The following is an 18,372-nucleotide window of genomic DNA, read 5'->3' on the forward strand; positions in this document are numbered from 1 at the left end:
ATAGGATTGACAACTTAGTATTGTCAGGAAAACAACAAGTGCAGACTTGAAAACTAGGGGAATAGAACTCGAAAGTTAAGCGTGCTCAGGCTAGAGTAGTGAGAGGATGGGTGATCGGCTGAGAAGTTAGACGATTTGGAATGAGTGGTTCATAATTGAGCAGTGATGAGGGGTGATTAGAGTGGGTGATTATAGATTAAATTGTCAAATAATTCAGAAATTTGAAAAAAAATCAAAAAAACAAAAAAAACAGAAAAACATAATTTCAGAAAAATTCCTTTAGTCCCGGTTGGTGTTACCAACCGAGACTAAAGTTGGAGCTCTAGACAGCGACCACGTGGAGCTCCTTTTGTCCCGGTTCGTAAGCAAACCGGGACTAAAGGTTTGGGCTTTAGTCTCGACCCTTTAGTCCTGGTTCCAGAACCGGGACTAATGGCCCGTTTTCTACTCGTGATCTAAGCCCGTGCTTAGTGTCGAATTTTCACAGAAGATAGTTTAATAAAAAATGTAGATATAATATAAACTAGTGTTTGAAACCAATAATTCACTCATGGTCATCTACGAATTACATATATGGTCCTATCTACATTTCTATTAATTCAGTCTATGTACTCTCATATATTGCTCATTCATGGCCACTAAGGTTGTAGTTTTGGCTCATGTATGCCGACCACACTGCTAAGAGTCGGGCCCTCCTCAGGGCACAACTGATGTGGTGATAGCATGAGCTTACGCCAGACACATCACCACTAGTGGATGCCATCCAGAGTGGTAGAGAAGATGAACTACTGGTGGATCCATGATGGGCCAACTCCGATGACGGATCTCAGCCATCCTCCCAGAACCGACGAACTGTGCCCCAGACTTTGTTCTCCTCATCTGAGCAGACGACCGGCTCCCATTCGATGGAACTGGACTGATCAGACTCATATCTAATGTTATCATGTCGGATATGACCGAAGACGTATGGAGAGGAACTGGTGTGTGTGTGTGTGTGTGTGTGTGTGGAGTGGATTGAAAGTGCAGTGGACGAGAAGAATGGCTAAAGTTTGGTCCGGGATAGGTAGGGGGATTTTGCCCGGGTGGGCTCGTCCGATGTATAGGACGCGTCGGGTGGCACCAAATCCGTCCCACATATTGGTTGGATACGAGAGATGCGCGGATAACACAAACATTTGGGCTAAGTTTGTTGGGTGTCTACTTTTTATCCGGATTATCCGCGTGCGCATTTAGAGCATCTCCAATAGCTAAAAAATATCAAATGATAAGTGCCACATGTGTGGCACAAAACAATCCGACGCTGATGTCTTGTACAACTAAAATTTCCATCCGATAAGAAAAAACAAACCCTAAAAACTTGCCATCCAAAAAAAAGTTGCCATCCTCGCGTCACTGAACTTGCCATCAAAAAAATCTGGAGTTGCCATATGTTCGTGTCACACGTGTGACACTTATCATGATCCAAAAAATTGCCGCAATAATCTCCTATTGGGGCTTCCCACTAGCACTTTCCTGTTTATTTGCGATGAACGCTCTAGCAAGTCCCCAATAATCCAATTCCTCAGTAGATAACCTGACATCTAGGACCCACTTGTCAATCAGTCGACGATGGTGTGACAGTGCTCCAGTGGCGGCGGCGGCATTTGAGCGGTGGACGATGGTGTGACAGTGCTCCAGTTGGGACGCGGAGTATTTGAAAACCGAGCTCACATGCTCTCCGGTGAACAATAAAATCCAAAAAAATATTTTTAAAAATTGAAAAATTATGAATTTTTTGTGATAGACATTGATGAGTGTTTTCACTTCCTGCAAATTTTTGTGAGGACATGACATTCGTGTAGGCCTGTGCAAAAAAGAAAACCGATGCTTCAAAAGGACTATTGTTCATAAACCAGTCGAAGCACTTTTTTTGACCCGCCCCCGACACCAGGATTTTGTCGGGGAAAGGGGAGTTGTTGAAGATGCTATAAGGGTGGCCCGGTCGTAAATGCTACAAATTGACGACCTAGGGATGCGCGCACGCCCTATAAACTGGAAGAGAGGAAGTACTTTGATGTCTCAAAAAAAAAACTCCTACTATTTTGATGCAAGTGCATAATTATCATTTATTATCAAAATGGGTGAGCCGTAATTGTCAACGCCGTTGTATGTTCATATAGTATAAAATTGTTCTTTTATTTGTGTGGAGATTGCTCAGTCGCTCCTGAAAAAAAAAGATGGAAGAACTTCTACACCATCTCCCCATCTCCATAGCAAGAGACAAAAAATGCTACAGTAGCAAGCAACCGCGGCAGGATAGAGCCGAGCCGATGGGGAAAGGAAAGGAAAGAGAGAGAAAAGCGCACGAAAAGAAAACAGAGAGAAATGAAACTGCCCTGCTGCTGCTGAGGTCGGCCTCCTGGCGATGAGCCCCCGCCGCCGTCCCCCGCTGCTCCTCCTCGCCGCCGTCGCCGTCGCCTGCGCCTGCGCCGCCGCCCGCCCCTGCGCGGCCCTCGTCCGCCTCGGTGCCGCCTCCTTCCTCGACGCCCCCGCGCGCTTCGGTGAGCAATCGGGCCCCTGTCCCCCGCTTCCCCCCCAAAAAAACCCCTCTTTTCTGAGCTCCGTCCGTCGGCGCAGGGCCCCGGGTGACCGGCGACGGGATATGCGGGTCGCTGCGCGCCGCGGAGCCCGCCGACGCGTGCGCGCCCGTCCGGGGCGCCCCCGGCGGGAGCGGCGGGATGGCGTTCGTGCTCATCGCGCGCGGGAACTGCAGCTTCGAGGGCAAGGTGCGGGCGGCGCAGCGGGCCGGCTTCGACGCCGCGCTCGTCCACGACGACGAGGACAAGGCCAGCCTCTACTCCAGTGAGTGCCTACTGCCCCCCATCTCCCCTGCTATGCTGCTCTGCTGTTTCAGCAGTGTCAGTTCACTTCTCGGTAGCTGGTTCTCTTGATCTGAAGCTAGCTTGAAACTAGGAGATGCGCACTTGGTGAATGGATTTGGCTTCCGCTGCCTGCCAAGTTATGATTCAAAGCACACAGTTGGACTCGGCGGTAATTGGTTTGTGTTTTTGGTATACAACTATACATAGGTTGAAACTGAACCAAACATCAGGCAATTGGTTAAGAAAATGTGCTCTCTCCGTAAACTAATATAAGAGCGTTTAGATCACTATCTAAACGCTCTGTTTGTGCTGGGGGGTTGAAGGTGAACACTGACTTAGTGTTCTAGTACTAGAAATCTAATGCCTTATAGCTATTCGGTAACTATTTGTACCATGTTCTGTTTGGTAGTTCTGTGATGTTGACTGTAAGCCAGTGGTACTTCTTCTGACCTGCTACAAATCCAAAGACTTAGCCAACACAAGTGTATGATATGTTAAATACAGAGAAAACCGTAAAAGTGTTTGTCATCCCACACAGATTCAGAGGATCGCTATCATGTTAGATGTTGTGCCGTGCAATCGATATAGCACCAGTGCTCACCTTCTCCTTTCTGTTAGTATAGTATAGATAAAACATAACAAATGGTCTGGATGAAATTACTTCTTATGAACTTTAACTAGTCTGAAGAAAAGGAATTTTGTTCTAATTTGCTATCACTAGAAAGACATAACTGAACTAACCCTAGCATGCCATATAATTTACAAGCCATCAAGGGGCGCTTTGAAGGTAAACAGGCAGGTTCCTGATATTATTGAGAATGTCATTAATTCAATGTTAGGTTAAGTCCGGCTACCAACATTAGGACACGGCTAAATGACTTTGTGCTAATGGTCTTCAGAAAGATAATTTTTGTGTTTTCATTTATTTAGTTCTTGTTGGAGATACTTTGCAGGATATTTAGTTCCTTCTTTGTCTTAATTTAGTGGTTGGCGATCCTGAGGGCATACACATACCTGCGGTATTCGTATCCAAAATGGCTGGGGAAACCTTGAAGAAGTTTGCCAGAGGTGAAGATGGGGAATGCTGTATAAACTCGTCGATGGATGAGACTGCAGGGACAGTGTTGGTGATGTCGTTCGTATCACTTGTTGTCATCATATCAGTTGTAGCTTCATTTCTTTTCGCTCGGAACTGCCGACTTTTACGCAATGGAGTTGATAATCGCCCACCTTACATCAAGAAGCATGTGGTGGAAAAGCTTCCTTCTGTGGTATATAAAGCTCCCTGCTCAAGTGGCAACAATTGTGAAGAAGCCTGTGCCATTTGTTTAGAAGACTATGATAATGGTGACATGCTTAGACTTCTCCCATGCAAACATGGTAAGAGCATGTGATATCTCACTACTCGACTATTTGTTTATATAGCCGCTGCTTCTTTTGTTGGGAATACAAATTTTTATGCCAGTAGGAGTGTCTATGAAGCTAGTTAAATGATTCAAGAATAAATTTACTACACATTGTTTTTTTGCTGAATGTCAAGATACTACAGATTTAGGATCAAGTTTCACAAACTACACTTTCCTTGGACCCTTGTTTGAATACACCATACCTTTTTCTAATCTTGGAGGGAACTCACCTATGGGCCCTACATGGTAGTGATGGAAAAAGAGAATGGGTTGTTACATTGAGCTAGTCTAGGCTGCTTGTGTGCCATTCTTTTGGTGTCACTGCTAGGAGGTGGCGGATCTAAGTTCCACCCCAGATTCAAAAGGAGTAATTTTGTGAATCAAGTGCCACAGCTTATCTTAAAGGTGCAGTTTTCTCACATTTAGCCAAAAAAGGAGTGTAGTTTTCAAGAAATGAATCAATATGTGCCTCCCTCTTATCTTGATGCATATTTTGATTGGTTAAGACAAGACTTTGATCAACAATTTACTTCATTAATATGTGGTTTATTTGAGACAGAATCACAATCATAAGTAAGTACTCCCTCCGTCCCATAATGTAAGACATTTTTTGACACTAGTGTAGTGTCAAAAAACGTCTTACATTATGGGACGGAGGGAGTAGTTCTGAATACACATCACATAGACTGCACTAATGGACTAATTGTTGGTTAAAGCCTTGTCTTAAACAATCAAAATCCGCCCTATATAACACATATCCAGACAGATGGAGTAATGCATAAAGGCCACAATCGACTAAAGGGAATTTTTGAAGACCATGTTTGGCATATTTTTTTAGCCATGTCACATGACAAAATCTAGTTTAGTATCCCATATTTGTGTTGCACGATTTGAAGTGCTCATGCGATATCCAATGTTTTACATAGGCAACATGTCTACATTTCATAGTTTGTCGCTCATTCTTACATAGGAATATTTCCGTTTCGTGTTAAAGCCAGGCAATGATTTCCACTGTCAGCGATTATGCTTGAAGCTTCTCCCTTCTGATAATCCCCTAACTCTCTTGTGGTGAACAATTTTTTTCTACAGAGTTTCATGTGGAGTGTATTGATCCCTGGCTGACAAAGTGGGGCACATTTTGCCCGGTATGCAAACTTGAGGTACTCACAGGTGGATAAGCAGGCAAGCTAGGAGTAAGTCTCAGGTGAATAAGCAAGCCTCCGTTACTGCATACTCCCTTCGTCCGGAAATACTTGTAGAAGAAATGGGTAAAAATGGATATATGTAGAACTAAAACACATCCAGATACATCCATTCCCCCGACAAGTATTTCCGGATGGAGGGAGTATATACAAGTAGTGCTCGGCGGCATGACGGTTATATCCAGGCGTGCTGAACTGGTTGATCTGTTGTTGGCTGGGTTTGCAAGATAGATCAATGCCGAACATTTTATCATGAGGATGGGGTATGGGCTGTGCGGTCTCTGGGACTGGGCCCGTCTTGATACCCAGTAGAAGATTGAATTGTGTCGTTAACATTGAGATGAACTGTTTAATTGAGGTGTAGTATGTGGAAGCCATCTTGTAATTATATGTCAGAAGTTCAATTGCTTCTTTCCCATGCATTTCGTGATTCTCCCGAGTGGGGTGGGGTGTGGGGCAGTACTGATTTGGTCTTTCGGTTCCTCGGACCCATTTGCCCGTGGTAAATGTACATGTGTGGTGTACTGTTGTTACCGCTCTTGCAACCAAGTGGCTCGTGAAATTTCCAAGTTCACAATGGGTCTGTGCTGGGGCTGTTTAAGTCGGTGACTTTGCTCACAGTGTTCTAGTTGCGATTTGGCTGTGCTGATGGTTTAAGGAATACAAAATGCCCTATCAAGAACCTTCTCTTTTGAGCCGTTTTTTGTTTTGCTGTTTCACAGGTAGCTTGTTGCTTTTTTTTTTCTCTGTGTGTGTGTCGACTGTCGACTGTCGAACTTGGACCCAAGAGATACTCCGTTTTTTTGTATGCCAAGTTAGAGGCTATTTCTGTAGTTGATAGTTGAGAAAGCATGTCTCTGAATGAGTTGAAAGAAAATAGCCTGAGCTTGAGATGGAAACACTGTTACTTTGGGAAGTTGATGCGCTGGACACTTTCTTCTCTTGCTTTTTATGGCGTTTCACTCCATTATTAGCTGTTCTAAGATGTACTATAAGGTTCTGCAGCATCTGTGAGAACCTTGTGGATATGGGAACGTGTTGTTACAATTCTGGGATTATTGGTGGTGCAATATCTACGTGCTGCATTCATGTGCTGGAACCGATTGCTAGCTTTGAAACATTGGCAACCAGGCACGCAGAGTAAGAGTAACAAGACATACCATCATCTTCAGGCTGTGCTCCATCATGGTTGCCCACTAGTCTCGTTCTGTAAACTAAGCACTAGTATTACCAGTGGCACTTGGTTACTACTGGTGGTGGGCTGCCTGTCCACGGGCCTACCTTGCGCACCGGCGGCCCAATGAGCTCGTGCCAAGCCCGCGGACGTCGCTTCTCCTGTCTCCGCTTCTTCCTCTGTTCTTCAGTCTTCATCAGAAATGTCATGACAGATTATTATTTTTGAGACAAATGTCATGACAGATGGTAAACCAGACCGTATAAAACACAAGCTTGACCACCCAACCCATACATGCATGGCAGGCACGCAGTCTACCGACTAACCCGTTAGCTTTCACCTTAACGGTACACGTAGCACAGAAAGCACAAGAACGAAAATACTTAGGGTTTAGGGTTTACGGGATCGAGAATGATCATACTCCAAAAAGAACAAACCAGATCTTCAAAAAAAAAAAGAGAATAAACCATAGATGAGATCACATCGGGGTGTGCTAGCTAGCTCCATTGAAAACTTGATCGTGTGCACACTGCACATGCAGCATGCAAAATCAAAATATTAAACAGAATGTGCAACCCGATAGGGTACCGTGCCCATCTATGACTCCACTGTCCCAAATGACCCTCTCTTATTATTCAAATCAAACTGAGCATGCGATTACAATGAAAAGTGTCGGTGAACTCGGTATCATTTGGACCTCGAGGCTAGCTCTCCGAGGAAGGCGGCGGCGTGCTCCTCCCTGACGCAGGCGGCCATGACGCTGGACCCGAGGGCGCCGCTCCCCGGGCACGGCACGCAGTTGGGCGCCCTCGCCCTGCCCCGGCCGTAGGTGGTCACCCGCGCCGGCGGCCCTCCGCCGAAGTCGGCCCTGTCCAGCCCGAGGTTCCGCCAGCTCGTGACGATGAGCACGTTGTACCCGTCCACGGCCAGGCCAGCCACGCCGCGGCGGTCCACACCTGCGCCCTTCTCGCCGCCGTCGTCGAACTGCTCCGGTATCTGGCTCTTGGCGCGCTGGATCATCCCCACCAGGTCCGCGAGGTCGCCGCCGGCCACCGCGCCGGCCGTCGCCACCACCACCCGCCCGGTCACGCAGTTGCCGTAGTACCCGCGCCGGGACCCGACGTACCTCCGCGCGTTCACCGCGAAGTAGAGCGCCACGGGCTCCTCCGGGCTGGACGACAGCCCCACCGCGCCGGTGCGGCACTGCCACAGCAGCGCGGTCACCGCCTCGAACGTCGTGCACGGCGGCCTTGACCTTGATGATCCGCTGGCGTTGGAGCTCTCCTTGATGCGGTCGATTAGGCCCCATGGCACGGTGACGTCGAGCGCGGCCATGTCGGCCGGCTGGAGCGTCATCATCAGCTCCACGAAGCCGTCGGCGGGCGGAGGCACCGCCGTCAGCGCGTCGTCCCACCTCACCGGGGCCACGGACGGCGACGGCAGCCCGCGCGCGAGCTCGCCGACGGCCTGCAGGAACTGGCCGATCCCGGCCGCGTCGGCGACGACGTGGTTCCACGTTACCCCGACGACGAAGCCGCCGCAGGAGAACTCGGTGACCTGCATCATGAGCAGAGGGTCACCGAAACCGCAGTGCTCGGCCGGGTAGTAGATGGCCAGCTCCTCCAGCAGCGCGCCGGCCACCGACCGGCCGAAGAACTCGGCGTCCTTGAGAGCGCAGTCCGCGGCCGCGGCCACGAACGGGACGCCCTCGCCGGTGCACCTGATGTGGAACTCGCCCTGCTCGGCTCCGGCAGCGAGGCGGCCTGAGACTGGGGAGTAGTGGGCTAGAGCTTGGGACAGAGCCCTCTCTATGGTCGCGGCAGGTTCGGGGATCCGACCGTCGAACACCATGAACACCGCCGCTGGCACGGACATGACGTTCTTGTCCAAAGGCGAGAGGTTGATGTTGACGGTGGCCGTCACCGGCTCCGGTGGTGGCCTCACGACCACCGTCGAGCATTTCCTCACCACGACGCCCATTCCTCGTGTAACTAGGCGCTGTTGGTGGCTCTGTTATCTGAGGTCGTGAACCCATCCTTTACTAGTAGGCTCAACACCTCGTATGGTGATTTCCAACAGCCGCTGAATGCGCCGCGCGTAAAAAATGGCTTTAGCGCGCGTCCATCGCCTGGTTTGGCGCGGCGCGCAGCGCCAGCTCCAGCCGCCGCGCTAAAATACAGCGCGCGCGGGCCGCTTTAGCAGGCGCGTAAAAATTGCAGCGCACGCGCTCATTCTACAAATTAGGATATAGACATAGCATAGAAACTAGATAGATTGCATAGGATTTTAAACGATACAAAAGTATTTTACATCGAAAACATAAATTGCATAATTTAAAAACGACAAACGATAAAAAACTAAGATAGCATAAAAAACTACTGTAAGTCGCTATCATCATCATCACCATTATCATCCTCGGCGGTGTCGTCCGAGGTTGATAGCCATATGTCCAACCAACGATCATCCTCGGGGGTGAAGATCGTCCTACGACCTGCTGCAACGAGATCGGTCTGCTCGTTCGCCAACGCCTTCCGCCGACGCTTGTCCAACCGCGACTCGCGGCGCCTTCGCGTGTCCTCCTCGCGACGCCTTGCCCAGTAGGCTTGCTCGTAGGCGACGTCCTCCTGGTGGCGCCGGCGCCACTCCGCCATGACCCGCTCGTCCTCCTGGGCGACGAGTGTTGGGGAACGTAGTAATTTCAAAAAAATTCCTACGTACACGCAAGATCATGGTGATGACATAGCAACGAGAGGGGAGAGTGTTGTCCACGTACCCTCGTAGACCGTAAGCGGAAGCGTTATGACAACGCGGTTGATGTAGTCGTACGTCTTCACGATCCGACTGATCCAAGTACCGAACGTACGGCACCTCCGAGTTCAGCACACGTTTAGCTCGATGACGATCCCCGGGCTCCGATCCAGCAAAGCTTCGGGAATGAGTTCCGTCAGCACGACGGCATGGTGACGATGATGATGCTCTACCGGCGCAGGGCTTCGCCTAAACCCCGCGACGATATGACCGAGGTGGAATATGGTGGAGGGGGGCACCGCACACGGCTAAGAAACGATCCGTAGATCAACTTGTGTTGTTGTTCCTAGAGGTGCCCCCTGCCCCCGTATATAAAGGAGCAAGGGGGGAGGGGGCGGCCGGCCTAGGAGGGGCGCGCCAAGGGGAGTCCTACTCCCACTGGGAGTAGGACTCCCTCCTTCCTTGTTGGAGTAGGAGAAGGGGGGAAAGAGGGGGAGAGGAGGAAGGAAAGGGGGGCCGCACCCCTTGTCCAATTTGGACCAGAGGGGGGCTTCGCGCCTCCTTCCTTTCAGCCTCTCTCCTCTATTCCCGTATGGCCCAATAAGACCCATATACTCCCCGGCGAATTCCCGTAACTCTCCGGTACTCCGAAAAATACCCGAATCACTCGGAACCTTTCCAAACTTTGAATATAGTCGTCCAATATATCGATCTTTACGTCTCGACCATTTCGAGACTCCTCGTCATGTCCCCGATCTCATCCGGGACTCCGAACTCCTTCGGTACATCAAAACTCATAAACTCATAATATAACTGTTATCGAAACCTTAAGCGTGCGGACCCTATGGGTTCGAGAACTATGTAGACATGACCTAGAACTATTCTTGGTCAATAACCAATAGCGGAACATGGATGCTCATATTGGCTCCTACATATTCTACGAAGATCTTTATCGGTCAAACCGCATAACAACATATGTTGTTCCCTTTGTCATCGGTATGTTACTTGCCCGAGATTCGATCGTCGGTATATTAATACCTAGTTCAATCTCGTTACTGGCAAGTCTCTTTACTCGTTACATAATGCATCATCCCGCAACTAACTCATTAGTCACATTGCTTGCAAGGCTTATAGTGATGTGCATTACCGAGAGGGCCCAGAGATACCTCTCCGACAATCGGAGTGACAAAACCTAATCTCGAAATACGCCAACCCAACATGTACCTTCGGAGACACCTATAGTACTCCTTTATAATCACCCAGTTACGTTGTGACGTTTGGTAGCACCCAAAGTGTTCCTCCGATAAACGAGAGTTGCATAATCTCATAGTTACAGGAACATGTATAAGTTATGAAGAAAGCAATAGCAACATACTAAACGATCAATTGCTAAGCTAACGGAATGGGTCAAGTCAATCACATCATTCTCCTAATAATGTGATCCCGTTAATCAAATGACAACTCTTTTGTCCATGGCTAGGAAACTTAATCATCTTTGATTCAACGAGCTAGTCAAGTAGAGGCATACTAGTGACACTATGTTTGTCTATATATTCACACATGTATTATGTTTCTGGTTAATACAATTCTAGCATGAATAATAAACATTTATCATGATATAAGGAAATAAATAATAACTTTATTATTGCCTCTAGGGCATATTTCCTCCAGTCTCCCACTTGCACTAGAGTCAATAATCTAGTTCACATCGCCATGTGAATTAACACTAATATTCACATCTGTATGTGATTAATACCCATAGTTCACATCATCATGTGATCAACACCCAAAGGGTTCACTAGAGTCAATAATCTAGTTCACATCGCTATGTGATTAACACCCAAAGAGTACTAAGGTATGATCATGTTTTGCTTGTGAGAGAAGCTTAATCAACGGGTCTGTCACATTCAGAGCCGTATGTATTTTGCAAATATTCTATGTCTTCAATGCTCTACATGGAGCTACTCTAGATTAATTGCTCCCACTTTCCATATGTATCCAGATTGAGACTTAGAGTCATCTGGATTAGTGTAAAAGTTTGCACCGATGTAACTTTTACAACAAACTCTTTTATCACCTCCATAATCGAGAAACATCTCCTTAGTCCTTACTAAGGATATTCTTGACCGCTGTCCAGTGATCTACTATTAGATCAAAATTGTATTCCTTTGTCAAACTCAGAGCAAGGTATACAATAGGTCTGGTTCACAGCATAGCGTACTTTATAGAACCTATGACTGAGGCATAGGGAATGACTTTTCATTCTCTTTCTATTTTCTGCCATGGTCGGGTCTTGAGTCTTACTCAACTTCATACCTTTGTATCACAGGCAAGAACTCCTTCTTTGACTGTTCCCTTTTGAACTATTTCAAAAATTTATCAAGGTAAGTACTCATTGAAAAATCTTATCAAGCGTCTTGATCTATCTATATAGATCTTGATGCTCAATGTGTAAGCAGCTTCACCGATGTCTTGTTTTGAAAAACTCTTATTCAAGTATCCTTTCATGCTATCCAGAATTTCCATATCATTTCCAATTAATAATATGTCATCCACATATAATATTAGAAATGCTACAGAGCTCCCACTCACTTTTTTTGTAAATACAGGCTTCTTCAAAAGTCTGTATAAAACCATATGCTTTGATCAACTCATCAAAGCGTATATTCCAACTCTGAGATGCTTGTACCAGTCCATAGATGGATCGCTGGAGCTTGCACAATTTGTTAGCACCTTTAGGATTGACAAAACCTTCTGGTTGCATCATATGCAACTCTTCTTTAATAAATCCATTAAGGAATGCAGTTTTGACATCCATTTGCCAGATTTCATAAAATGTGGCAATTGCTAACATGATTGGAACAGACTTAAGCATCGCTACAGTTGAGAAAATCTCATTGTAGTCAACATTTTGAACTTTGTCGAAAACCTTTTTGTGACAAGTCGAGCTTTGTAGATAGTAACACTACTATCAACGTCCGTCTTCCTCTTGAAGATCCATTTATTTTATATGGCTTGCCGATCATCGGGCAAGTCCACCAAAGTCCACACTTTGTTCTCATACATGGATCCCATCTCAGATTTCATGGCCTGAAACCATTTTGCGGAATCTGGGCTCATCATCGCTTCCTCATAGTTTGTAGGTTCATCATGGTCTAGTAACATGATTTCCAGAATAAGATTACCGTACCATTCTGGTGCGGATCTTAATCTGGAAGATCTACAAAGTTTGGTAGTAACTTGATCTGAAGTTTCATGATCATCATCATTAGCTTCCTCAGTAATTGGTGTAGGAATCACTGGAACTGATTTCTGTGATGAACTACTTTCCAATTCGGGAGAAGGTACAAATTACCTTATCAAGCTCTACTTTCCTCCCACTCACTTCTTTCGAGAGAAACTCCTTCTCTAGAAAGGATCCATTCTTTAGCAACGAATGTTTTTGCCTTCGGATCTGTGATAGGTGTACCCAACAGTTTTCTTTGGGTATTCTATGAAGACGCACTTCTCCGATTTGGGTTCGAGCTTATCAGGTTGAAACTTTTTCACATAAGCATCGCAGCCCCAAACTTTTAAGAAATGACCACTTTGGTTTCTTGCCAAACCACAGTTCATAAGGCGTCGTCTCAACGGATTTAGATGGTGCCATTTTAACGTGAATGCAGCTGTCTCTAATGCATAACCCCAAAACGATAATGGTAAATCAATAAGAGACATCATAGATCGCACCATATCCAATAAAGTGCGGTTACAACGTTCGGACACACCATAACGTTGTGGTGTTCCAGGTAGCGTGAGCTGTGAAACTATTCCACATTGTTTTAATTGAAGACCAAACTCGTAACTCAAATATTCGTCTCCGTGATCAGATCATAGAAACTTTATTTTCTTGTTACGATGATTTTTCCACTTCACTCTGAAATTCTTTGAACCTTTCAATTATTTCATACTTATGTTTCATCAAGTAGATATACCCATATCTGCTCAAATCATTTTGTGAAGGTCAGAAAATAACGATACTTGCCACGAGCATCAACACTCATTGGATCGCATACATCGGTATGTATTATTTCCAATAAGTCAGTAGATTGTTCCATTGTTCCGGAGAACGGAGTTTTTAGTCATCTTGCCCAAAAGGCACGGTTCGCAAGCATCAAATGATTCAAAACCAAGTGATTCCGAAAATCCATCTTTATGGAGTTTCTTCATGCGCTTTACACCGATATGACCCAAACGGCAGTGCCACAAATAAGTTGCACTATCATTATCAACTTTGCATCTTTTTGCATCAATATTATGAATATGTGTATCACTACGATCGAGATCCAACAAACTATTTTCATTGGGTGTATGACCATCAAAGGTTTTATTCATTTAAACAGAACAACAATTATTCTCTAATTTTAAATGAATAACCGTATTGCAATAAACATGATCAAATCATATTCATGCTCAACGCAAACACCAAATAATATTTATTTAGGTTCAACACTAATCTCGAAAGTATAGGGAGTGTGCGATGATGATCATATCAATCTTGGAACCACTTCCAACACACATCGTCACTTCACCTTCAACTAGTTTCTGTTTATTCTGTAACTCCTATTTCGAGTTACTAATCTTAGCAACCGAACAAGTATCAAATACTCAGGGGTTACTATAAACACTAGTAAGGTACACATCACTAACATGTATATCAAATATACCCTTGTTCACTTTGCCATCCTTCTTATCCACCAAATATTCAAGGCATTTCCGCTTCTAGTGACCATTTCCTTTGAAGTATAATCACTCAGTTTCAGGCTTTGGTCCAGCTTTGGGCTTCTTCGCGGGAGTGACAACTTGTTTGCCATTCTATTTGAAGTTCCCTTTCTTTCCCTTTGCCCTTTTCTTGAAACTAGTGGTCTTGTCAATCATCAACACTTGATGCTCTTTTTTGATTTCTACCTTCGTCAATTTCAGCATCACGAAGAGCTCGGGAATCATTTTCGTCATCCCTTGCATTATAGTTCATCACGAAGTTCTACTAACTTGGTGGTGCTGACTAGAGAATTCTGTCAATCACTATCTTATCTGGAAGATTAACTCCCACTTGATTCAAGCGATTGTAGTACCCAGACAATCTGAGCACATGCTCACTAGTTGAGCGATTCTCCTCCATCTTTTAGCTATAGAACTTGTTGGAGACTTCATATCTCTCAACTCGGGTATTTGCTTGAAATATTAACTTCAACTCCTGGAACATCTCATATGGTCCATCACGTTCAAAACGTTTTTGAAGTCCCGATTCTAAGACGTTTAAGCATGGTGCACTAAACTATCAAGTAGTCATCATTTTGATCTAGCCAAACGTTCATAACGTCTGCATCTGCTCCTGCAATAGGTTTGTCACCTAGCGGTGCATCAAGGACATAATTCTTCTGTGCAGCAATGAGGATAAACCTCAGATCACGGATCCAATCCGCATCATTGCTACTAACATCTTTCAACACAATTTTCTCTAGGAACATATCAAAATAAACATATGAAAGCAACAGCGCAAGCTATTGATCTACAACATAATTTGCAAAATACTACCAAGACTAAGTTCATGATAAATTAAAGTTCAATTAATCATATTACTTAAGAACTCCCACTTAGAAAGACATCCCTCTAATCCTCTAAGTGATCATGTGATCCAAATCAACTAAACCATAACCGATCATCACGTGAAATGGAGTAGCTTTCAATGGTGAACATCATTATGTTGATCATATCTACTATATGATTCACGCTCGACCTTTCGGTCTCCGTGTTCTGAGGCCATATCTGCATATGCTAGGCTCGTCAAGTTTAACCTGAGTATTCCGCGTGTGCAAAACTGGCTTGCACCCATTGTAGATGGACGTAGAGCTTATCACACCCGATCATCACGTGGTGTCTGGGCACGACGAACTTTGGTAACGGTGCATACTCAGGGAGAACACTTCTTGATAATTAGTGAGAGATCATCTTATAATGCTACCGTCAAACAAAACAGAATAAGATGTATAACAGATAAACATCATATGCAATCAAAATATGTGACATGATATGGCCATGATCATCTTGCGCCTTTGATCTCCATCTCCAAAGTACTGTCATGATCTCTATCGTCACCGGCACGACACCATGATCTTCATCATCTTGATCTATATCAATGTGTCATCACATGGTCGTCTCGCCAACTATTGCTCTTGCAACTATTGCTATCGCATAGCGGTAAAGTAAAGCAATTATTTGGCACTTGCATCTTATGCAACAAAGAGACAACCATAGAGCTTCTGCCAGTTGCCGATAACTTCAACAAAACATGATCATCTCATACAACAACTTATATCTCATCACGTCTTGACCATATCACATCACAACATGCCCTGCAAAAACAAGTTAGACGTCCTCTACTTTGTTGTTGCAAGTTTTACGTGGCTGCTACGGGCTGAGCAAGAACCGTTCTTACCTACGCATCAAAACCATAACGATAGTTTGTCAAGTTGGTGCTGTTTTAACCTTCGCAAGGACCGGGCGTAGCCACACTCGGTTCAACTAAAGTGAGAGAGACAGACACCCGCCAGCCACCTTTAAGCACAAGTGCTCGTAACAGTGAAACCAGTCTCGCGTAAGCGTACGCGTAATGTCGGTCTGGGCCGCTTCATCTCACAATACCGCCGAACCAAAGTATGACATGCTGGTAAGCAGTATGACTTATATCGCCCACAACTCACTTGTGTTCTACTCGTGCATATAACATCAACGCATAAAACCTAGGCTCGGATGCCACTATTGGGGAACGTATAATTTCAAAAAAATTCCTACGTACACGCAAGATCATGGTGATGACATAGCAACGAGAGGGGAGAGTGTTGTCCATGTACCCTCGTAGACCGTAAGCGGAAGCGTTATGACAACACGGTTGATGTAGTCGTACGTCTTCACGATCCGACCGATCCAAGTACCGAACGTACAGCACCTCCGAGTTCAGCACACGTTCAGCTCGATGACGATCCCCGGGCTCCGATCCAGCAAAGCTTCGGGGATGAGTTCCGTCAGCACAACGGCGTGGTGACGATGATGATGCTCTACCGGCGCAGGGCTTCGCCTAAACTCCGCGACGATATGACCGAGGTGGAATATGGTGGAGGGGGGTACCGCACACGGCTAAGGAACGATCCGTAGATCAACTTGTGTTGTTGTTCCTAGAGGTGCCCCCCTGCCCCCGTATATAAAGGAGCAAGGGGGGAGGGGGCGGCCGGCCTAGGAGGGGCGCGCCAAGGGGAGTCCTACTCCCATCGGGAGTAGGACTCCCTCCTTCCTTGTTGGAGTAGGAGAAGGGGGGGAAGAGGGGTAGAGGAGGAAGGAAAGGGGGGCCGCACCCCTTGTCCAATTCGGACCAGAGGGGGGCTGCGCGCCTCCTTCCTTTCGGCCTCTCTCCTCTATTCCCGTATGGCCCAATAAGGCCCATATACGCCCCGGCGAATTCCCGTAACTCTCCGGTACTCCGAAAAATACCTGAATCACTCGGAACCTTTCCGAACTCCGAATATAGTCGTCCAATATATCGATATTTACGTCTCGACCATTTCGAGACTCCTCGTCATGTTTCCGATCTCATCCGGGACTCCGAACTCCTTCGGTACATCAAAACTCATAAACTCATAATATAACTGTCATCAAAACCTTAAGCGTGCGGACCCTACGGGTTCGAGAACTATGTAGACATGACCTACAACTATTCTTGGTCAATAACCAATAGCGGAACATGGATGCTCATATTGGCTCCTACATATTCTACGAAGATCTTTATCGGTCAAACCGCATAACAACATACGTTGTTCCCTTTGTCATCGGTATGTTACTTGCCCGAGATTCGATCGTCGGTATCTTAATACCTAGTTCAATCTCGTTACCGGCAAGTCTCTTTACTCGTTACATAATGCATCATCCCGCAACTAACTCATTAGTCACATTGCTTGCAAGGCTTATAGTGATGTGCATTACCGAGAGGGCTCAGAGATACCTCTCCGACAATCGGAGTGACAAAACCTAATCTCGAAATACGCCAACCCAACATGTACCTTCGGAGACACCTGTAGTACTCCTTTATAATCACCCAGTTACGTTGTGACGTTTGGTAGCACCCAAAGTGTTCCTCCGGTAAACGGGAGTTGCATAATCTCATAGTTACAGGAACATGTATAAGTTATGAAGAAAGCAATAGCAACATACTAAACGATCAATTGCTAAGCTAACGGAATGGGTCAAGTCAATCACATCATTCTCCTAATAATGTGATCCCGTTGATCAAATGACAACTCTTTTGTCCATGGCTAGGAAACTTAATCATCTTTGATTCAACGAGCTAGTCAAGTAGAGGCATACTAGTGGCACTATGTTTGTCTATGTATTCACACATGTATTATGTTTCCGGTTAATACAATTCTAGCATGAATAATAAACATTTATCATGATATAAGGAAATAAATAAGAACTTTATTATTGCCTCTAAGGCATATTTCCTTCAACGAGGAGGCGGCGCTGCCGCTCGGCGTGTTCCGCACGGTCCGGACGCTCCTCGACGGCGCGGCGGCATGGCGGGGCGCTGGAGCGGCGCGTCGGTGGCGAGGCGCTGGAGCGGCGCGTGGCAGAGAGGGAAAGAAGAAGAGGCGTGGAGAGGCGCGTGGCGCGCGCCGCACTTTATATGCGCGCCGGAAGCGGTGTGCAAAAAATGAGGTGCGAGCTGGCGCCTTTTCGCGTGCGCGCGCAAACGATTCCCGCGCGCGCGATTATCCCCCCACCGCTGGAGCGCGGCAAAACGCCCCGCGCGCGCTAAAATCTGCGTTTACCGCGCGCGCGCGTCGTTTCACGCGGCTGTTGGAGATGCTCTTACGGGAGAAGGGACTGGCCAACTAGCCATGAGTTAGAGCATTTACTGCCGGTCTCAGGTGGACGCAGAACTACTCGAC

The 18,372-nt window shown here is 46.2% G+C and overlaps 2 protein-coding genes across 3 annotated transcripts; one reads left to right on the top strand and one right to left on the bottom strand.

Annotated features, from left to right (window-relative positions):
• The first annotated feature begins 2,306 nt into the window (after positions 1-2,306).
• LOC123043379 (receptor homology region, transmembrane domain- and RING domain-containing protein 1) lies at positions 2,307-5,891 on the top strand. Of its 2 annotated transcripts, XM_044465796.1 has the most exons (5): positions 2,307-2,540; positions 2,617-2,841; positions 2,953-3,030; positions 3,846-4,241; positions 5,357-5,891. In XM_044465796.1, exons 1-5 carry the CDS (start codon positions 2,405-2,407, stop codon positions 5,443-5,445), a joined length of 924 nt encoding a protein of 307 aa, XP_044321731.1. In that variant the 5' UTR covers positions 2,307-2,404; the 3' UTR covers positions 5,446-5,891. The 2 variants fall into 2 exon arrangements, with proteins under 2 accessions (XP_044321731.1, XP_044321732.1); XM_044465797.1 differs by lacking the exon at positions 2,953-3,030.
• Positions 5,892-7,286: 1,395 nt separating this feature from the next.
• On the bottom strand, positions 7,287-8,623 carry LOC123040326 (acyl transferase 15-like). The gene has a single exon (XM_044463208.1). The coding sequence runs from the start codon at positions 8,621-8,623 to the stop codon at positions 7,331-7,333; it is 1,293 nt and encodes a 430-aa protein (XP_044319143.1). The 3' UTR covers positions 7,287-7,330.
• Between the last annotated feature and the right edge of the window lie 9,749 nt (positions 8,624-18,372).

The sequence above is a fragment of the Triticum aestivum genome, chromosome 2B (genome assembly GCF_018294505.1).
Source record: "Triticum aestivum cultivar Chinese Spring chromosome 2B, IWGSC CS RefSeq v2.1, whole genome shotgun sequence".
Lineage (NCBI taxonomy): Eukaryota > Viridiplantae > Streptophyta > Magnoliopsida > Poales > Poaceae > Triticum > Triticum aestivum.